Source organism: Elephantulus edwardii, unplaced genomic scaffold (genome assembly GCF_000299155.1).
Source record: "Elephantulus edwardii isolate Elephantulus edwardi_28Jun2011 unplaced genomic scaffold, EleEdw1.0 scaffold00039, whole genome shotgun sequence".
Lineage (NCBI taxonomy): Eukaryota > Metazoa > Chordata > Mammalia > Macroscelidea > Macroscelididae > Elephantulus > Elephantulus edwardii.
In genome coordinates, this window is record NW_006399789.1 from 6,560,817 (window position 1) to 6,568,235 (window position 7,419).

At 38.9% G+C, this 7,419-nt stretch overlaps 1 protein-coding gene across 1 annotated transcript in view; it reads left to right on the forward strand.

Annotated features, from left to right (window-relative positions):
- The window catches only part of IL22RA2 (interleukin 22 receptor, alpha 2), a 22,353-nt gene extending 18,465 nt beyond the window's left edge, over positions 1–3,888 (forward strand). The window contains exons 4-5 of the mRNA XM_006885004.1: positions 1,138–1,307; positions 3,739–3,888. Coding sequence (XP_006885066.1) covers positions 1,138–1,307; positions 3,739–3,888 — 320 coding nt within the window. The remainder of the gene's footprint in view (positions 1–1,137; positions 1,308–3,738) is intronic.
- Positions 3,889–7,419: the final 3,531 nt, after the last annotated feature.

The following is a 7,419-nucleotide window of genomic DNA, read 5'->3' on the forward strand; positions in this document are numbered from 1 at the left end:
CTCAATGTCAAGAATACAATGATTCTTACCACTGGACTGAGAGACAACATCATAAATAGATGGAAGAAGAGATTGAAATTATCAACAGCTTCATCTTGCTTGTATCCATTATTAACACCTTGGTAATAGCAGTCAGGAAATAAGGAGATGCATTGCACTGGGAGAATCTGTAGATAGGGACCTTTCCAAATTTTTGAGGAGTAATAATGTCAGTTTGAGGACTAAGGTGCATCTGATTCAGGGCATGATCTTTCTGATCACTTACTATGCATCAGAGCTGAACAATGAATAAGGATGACAGAGGAAGAATTGATGCCTTTGAACTGTGGTATTGGAGAACAGCACTGAATATCCCATGGAAGGCCAAGAGAATGAACAGATATGTCCTAGAAGAGGGTACAGCCAGAGAGCTCTTTGAAGGCAAGAATAAGGAGACTTCACCTCACATACTTTGGACATATTGCTAGAGGGAGCTATTCTTTGGAGAGCAATATGATGCTAGGAAGGGTGAAGGGTTAGCAAAGGAGAGAAAGACCCTCAACCAGGTAGACTGACACAGTGACTATTTCAATGGGCTCTTGGGTGTTAGGAAATGTAAGGATGGCACAGGATAGAAGGGGGTTCACATCTTTTGTCCATAGGGTCACTATGAATTATCATGCTTGACTCAATGGCACCTAACAACAATAACTATATCAGAGAACCAACCAGTTGACCCTCAACCTTAATCACCACAGTCAGAGAGAGATCAGAATTTTAAGTTATGGATGTTTGACTTTCTCTGGGGGCGGGGAGGGAGGAGTATTAATCTTGATGAATGTAACATTGTCTTCAACGAGATAAAAGGAGCTCCGTTGGCCTAGTGGCAAGAAGCTGAGCTGCAATCCTGAGTACATGCAGTTCAAGGCCACCAGCTTCTTTGCGGGAGGATAAGCAATCTCCTCCTCTGTGATTAACTGCCTCTGAAAACCTACCAGAGGCTCAGCTATGGGTCAGTTCCGACTCAACGGTACATAACAAGTTTTTATCAAGTCTCTGTCTTTAATAATGATAGAATAATTTCTTATTATGCATAATGTAGTCAAGTGTGATAACTACAAATTTTAAATATTTCAAAATTTTTCATTCTTTCTCCAGCGAAAATAGATCCTCCACTCATGAATATAACACAAGTCCATGGATCTTTGTTGGTGAGTCTCTGTACTCCAAATTTTCCATACAGAGACACAAAAGGAAATAATGCATCAGTAGAAGATTACTATGGAATAGTGTACCAAGTATTTATCATTAGCAATTCTCTAGAAAAGGTGAGTTCAGATGAATCAATTTTAATTTTTGTCTGTTTTTGCCATATAATATTCCTATTTACCTTTTCTTATTATTTTTCAAAAACTCCTCTCCTGGAGCTCTGGTGGTCTAGTGGCAAGAACCTGCACTGCAATCAGAGGTACACAGTTCAAATCCACCAGATGTTCTGCTGGAGAAGGGACAATCTCCTCCTGTACCAGTCAGATCCAATTTGATGGTAGACACACACAAAATAATAAAATGAAATTTAAAAAAACAAAAAAAGCTCCTCTCCTTTCAGTCATCATTTATTCTAACAATGGGCTCGAGATTGTGAGGATGGCGCAGGATCGGGCAATGTTCTGACTTGTTGTCCACAGGGTGTCTGTGACTCAGAGTTGATTCAATGGCAACAACAGCATCCACAGCAATTTGTGCAAAGTATCACCATCAAAATTTGTGTATGTATGATGGCACTTCACAATAATAACAATGACACAACATAGAGAGAGCTACATTGGCCTACTGGACAAAAATTTATTCTATCAAGTCCAAGGTGGGTGATTTTAATACAAAGGTAACATATGGTTGCTTTGATGCTAAACACTGTGACACTGATGTGCCAATATGATAATGGTCACCCATGGTGGACAGTATTTGGTGGAGCTCTCCAATTGAAACAAGCTTGAAAACAGGAGTGGTGTCCACTTCCAAAATGGCTTGCCTCTGGAAACTCTATGAACAGTGCTCAGGTCTTTTGTTCACAGGGTCGCTATACTCATCTACAACTAAACGGCACTTAACAATAACAACAATAACGTGTGTATAGATGTCCCTTGGTGGTACAATTAGCTGAGTACCAAACTACTGAGCAAAAGGTTTGTGGTTCAAACAGACCTAAAGGCAGCCTCAGAAGAAAAGCCTGGTGCTCTGTGATCGAAAGGTCACCGCTTTAAAAGCTCTAAGAAGCATACTTCTACTCTGACACATATGGGATGATCATGAGTTGGAATTGGTTCCGTGGCAAATAGCTTCTATTAATCCCCTGCCTGGATGTTAGTGTACGTGTCAGCTTTTTCAGAGTGTCTTCTCTGGATCTGTAAAGATTAGCATTAACAACAGTAAATGCTATTCAACTACCATAACTATTAATTTTATGGATTTACACATCTTATTTTAGAGTACTTTTTTTGGATCCCAGCATTACATTGTGGTAATTTAATGCTGATATTCTAATCTACCTTTTATCTTGGTGAGACAGTTGAATATTCTCTTCTGGTGTCTCAGAAAGGGTTCCTTCTGCTATAAGGAATAGAGATCTGTTCAAATTCAAATGAAGAAGAAAAGGGAGGGGGAAGGGTTTAAGAAAGAAGTAACAAACAGTATCATGGATACTAAAAAGCAGAAAATAGAATCAGTGACTTTGTAGTGACGGAAAAGGATAAAAGCAGCAGCAAATACTAAGTGGCCTCTCTGTCTCTGAATTTCAGTCTCTCTGTGGACACTGGTTGCATGTCCATAGTTACCTCCGCAGGTCTCCTTCATTCTGCTCTCTGAACACTTCATACTTTTTGAAATGCAGACTCTGGTTGGCTGGCCACACAGACAATCAGACAGATGGTGTGATGTCGCAGTGATTTAGGGCCGCTACAGCAAAAATAACGTATCTCTAATGGATAGAAACTTGTTTTCTAACATTGTAGGATGCTGGGAGTCTGCTGGGAGGTACTACTCGATGGGAAGGCTCTTTCTGTCCGCTCTGATGAAAGGTCCTTGTTTCCTTCAGCTCCTCTTCCTGGATTCTTTGGTGATCTCCATATAGCATCATCGTTTCCCCATGTGGGCTTCTTTGCTTCTATGCCTAATCTACTCTTTCTATATCTGCAAAGTAATTGTCTAAAGACACATCATGTACTGATGTGGTCTCATTAATATAACGAAGATAATTCTATCTCTTACTGGGATTATATACACATATATCTCAACTCGTACTGCTGTAAAGTTGAAATCAACCCCCAGCTGACCACATGTGGATTTTTGGAGACGGTAAATGGCATGGGAGGAGATAGCTCATCTCCTGAGGAATCACTGGTGGATTCCAACCACGAGAGGCACAGCCCTCAGGTTGGCAGTAAAATTCCCTATGGATTATGCTATAAATAGCATAAATGGAGCCCCCATAAAGGTAATGACTTGCAGCACATTTTTGGTAATGGGGGACACAATTCAATCCATCCAAGTGTCCATGTAATCATTTCATGTGTCCTTTCAGCAGACTATGATTTCGGACTCAGAACAAAATAAGGGAAGGAACCCTACACTAGAATTCCAAATACCCATGCACAACCACTATAATATCTCATTACAACTTAGTCATTTTATTTTTAAAATTGGAGCAAATCAGTAACTTACTGAAAACATTTATTGTATGATTTTTCTTGTTGTGCATAGGAGCAGAAGGTATATGAAGGAAAACGCAGAGTGGTGAAAATTGAAGCTCTACCATCTCAATCCAGCTACTGTCTATCAGCTAAAATATATCAACCAATGTTAGATAAAAGAAGTGCGAGAAGTCAAGAGAGATGTGTGGGAATTCTGTAAAGTGGTGGTAAATACACACCAACGTGAGTCAGGATCTCTCCAGGAGTGAGTGTGCTCCTTTTTGAAGGGTCTCATGTGAAATTGTCTTTGTGGGGTTTTTTCTTACAACATTGTTTACTATTACACTTTGGGGACTTCTTTGCTTATCCATTCTTCCTTTCTCTTTCATTTGCAAATCATGTTTAAGCAAAAAAGCATTAGCATTTAAAGAGGAGTTAGAGAATAAATATATAAAACCACTATAAAACAAAGAACTTTATTTCAGAATCTCTAAAATTCATTTTCTTCTGAGTCAGTAAAATAAATGTTTAAGAATAAGGAATAGTAAGCATTTGGCCAAATATTGCTGAGTTCATTAAAAATAATACACATAGCTGTGCAGATTGAAACTATTCTGAAGCACTCCTTTCCTGCTTTTTACTGAGCCAGTTGATTTTATATAAATATGCTCTTTTAAAATTACATTTTTATTTTTGTGACTACACTTTTCTTATATGTATTTCCTTTTATAAAATAGTTCTATTTGTCAAATCAACATTTTCTTCTTTATATAAATAAAAGGATTTGATATAAAAATTATCATAATCTCTGGATTGAGATTATAAAAATATCTGAAATATGGAAGACAGTCTATTCAATAAGATTTCCTTCCACTTAGTACACACAGTGAGGATTTTCTGCTTTGTTTCTAATATTGCCTTAAAGAACATATTCTTATTTCAAAAATTATAGTATTTTTCAGCAAAGAAGAAGGAAAAAACCCTACTAAAACCTTAACTCCAAGTCTATGCTACCATTCAATGGAGCACTTATGACAAATTATCTCTGCAGGTGGCACCTTCATAAGGTCTACACATTTGAATCCTTAGGAAGGAGGAAGGAAGCAAGACCAGATAGAGAGCTTGGTAGAGATCTTCAAGCTGTAAAAGCACACAACCAAATAAATGATAGGTTTATTTGAGAAGGGAAGGCTTTGGACAAATGCTGATGGCGATTACAGTGACAATAAAGGATTCCAGACCACCACCTAGCAACTCTCCTGCCCTTCTCAAATGATAGCCCAGTGGTGGTGAGGCTCTATACAGTCAACAGTTGGTTCTATTGCTTTCCCATATGCCCAGAGAAAAGAAATTTTAGCACAGACCTAAAGACTAAAAAAGGTTACTTTTGCATGGGTGGTTTTCTTAAATAGAATTTTTAATTGTGACTTTATGTAAGTTTACAGAAAAGTTAGATTTTCATTCATTCATTGTTTCACATTTTTACCCCCTCTCCCTCCTTTTTCATGCCCCAAGTTTACATTTTTTTTGGTTTTAAAGTATGCTCCTTTCCTCCTTGTTTGCTAACTACTCTTTTGCCTCTTAAAGGGCAAGAGGAGGGAATTAAGAGCAATGGGTTGTCTAGAGATAGGTGGGTGTATAATCAACATAAGACACATTTATGAAATCCAGTAGTTGTCCTGAAGGTTGATGAAAAGTTATGGTTATCTCAGGAAAGTTACCAGGTACATCCAGGTTTGCTTTTATTTTGATTGTTTTCATTTTTAACTTCCTACTTAGGCAAATCATTATCAAATACTTTGGGGGGAAATGCTAATTGTCATATCTTTCATTATGTTAAGAATATATTGTATTATTTCAATAAATCTGTTCATTTTCCCGTTGTATTTAAAAGTATGTTGTTTAGCATTGTCGTTTTTTTTAAGGTGTGTCAGATGACATTCTAATTAGGCCTCACAGGCCACACTAAGCTGTCCTGGCGGTACAGTCGCTAGCGTTCCCTCGGCACGGCGAAGGCACTAGTCACTCCACCAGAGAAAACAGCTGTTGATGGGATCCTGTAAAGGCTTGAAAGCCCACGCGGTAGTTCTGCTCTCGCATCTTGTTATTTGTCGTTAGGTGCCATCAAATTGAATACAGCTCATAGCAGCCCTATGAACAAAAGATCTGAACTCTTCTACCCAGGGCCATCTTCACACTTCCTGACACATTAAAGCCCATTGCAGCAGTCCCCATGTCAACCCACTTGGTTGAGGGTCTTCCTCCCCTTCGTCGACTCTCCACCCTTCCAAGTATCATGTCACTCTCGAAGGAAACACACACACACACACACACACACACACACAGCAACATGCCCAAAGTATGTGATGCGAAGACTCATCATTCTTACCTCCAAAGAGCACTCTGGCTTCACCCTCTCCAAGACATATTTATTTGTTCTTTTTCAGTCCATTGCTGTTCATTGCTTTTCTCCAACACCACACAAATCAAAGGCATTAATAATTCTTCTATCATCTCTATTGACACATTGTTCAGCTATAAGATGCATATCAAGTGATTGGTAAGACCATGGCCTGAATTAGACACACCTTGGTCCTCAAACTGACATCATTAATCCTTAATAATTTGGAGAGGTCCTTCACTGCAGACTTTTCCAATTCAATACATCTACTGATTTTCTGACTGCTGGTACCAAGGGTGTTAATTGTGGATCCAAGTAAGAGGAAGTTGTTGACAGTTTCAATCTCTTCTCCACCCATCATAATGTTGTATATTCGTCCAGAGTCATGATTCTTTGTTCTCTTGACATTGAGAGGCAATGCAAATCGAAGGCTGAATTCCTTCATCCTCTGCAACAAGTGCCTCAAGTCTTCCTCACTTTCAGTAAACAAGGTAGTGTAATCTGAATAATGCAGGTTATTGATGAGTCTCTCTGATCCTGATGTCACATTCATCTTCATAGAGTCCAGCTTCTCAAATAATTCATTCTGCATACAAATTAAATTGACATTGAGAAGAATAGGAATCCCAGAGCACTTAATTGTACCCATGAGAAACCTGTACATGGATCAACAGGCAGTTCTGAGAACAAAGCAGGGGAATACTGCATGGTTTAAAATTAAGAAAGGAGTGCATTAAGGTTGTATTCTCTCTTGCTCTGTCATATAGACTCGTATGTCAAAATCAACTTTTGATTTTCAAGGATGGACAGTTGACAACAATGGGACACACTACATTCCAGGAAAGAAATGGAGACAACTTCAACAAGATTTTGGGTCATCACTGATTTTACTCTGTGATTTTACTCAGCAACTCCACTCTAACAGTCATGTTTATGGGGAGAGAATAACCATAAACAAAACAAAACAAACACCAAAACAACTTTGTCTCTTCTTTTTCCCACCACACCCTACATTTAATCTATCAAAATATTCTGTGGGGTCTACCTCCAAAATAAGATCCTTCTCACTATTACTTTATTCCAAGCCAACATCATTTCTTATCGGAGTGATTAACAGTGATGGCCTCCTATCTGGCCTCCTCGCTTCTGCCATTGCCTCCCTCCAGCCTATGAACAGGGGGAACAAGTGGACCCTAAAAACATAGATCATGTCTCTCTTCTCCCCACTGACTGTGTCTGACCTTTCACTGTCTTCCCATGTTGTACAGATACAAAATCAAGTCCTTCCACTTCATGCAAGACTGTGCATGACCTGCTTACTTCTCTCTCTCTCGGTCTTCATCTAGTCTC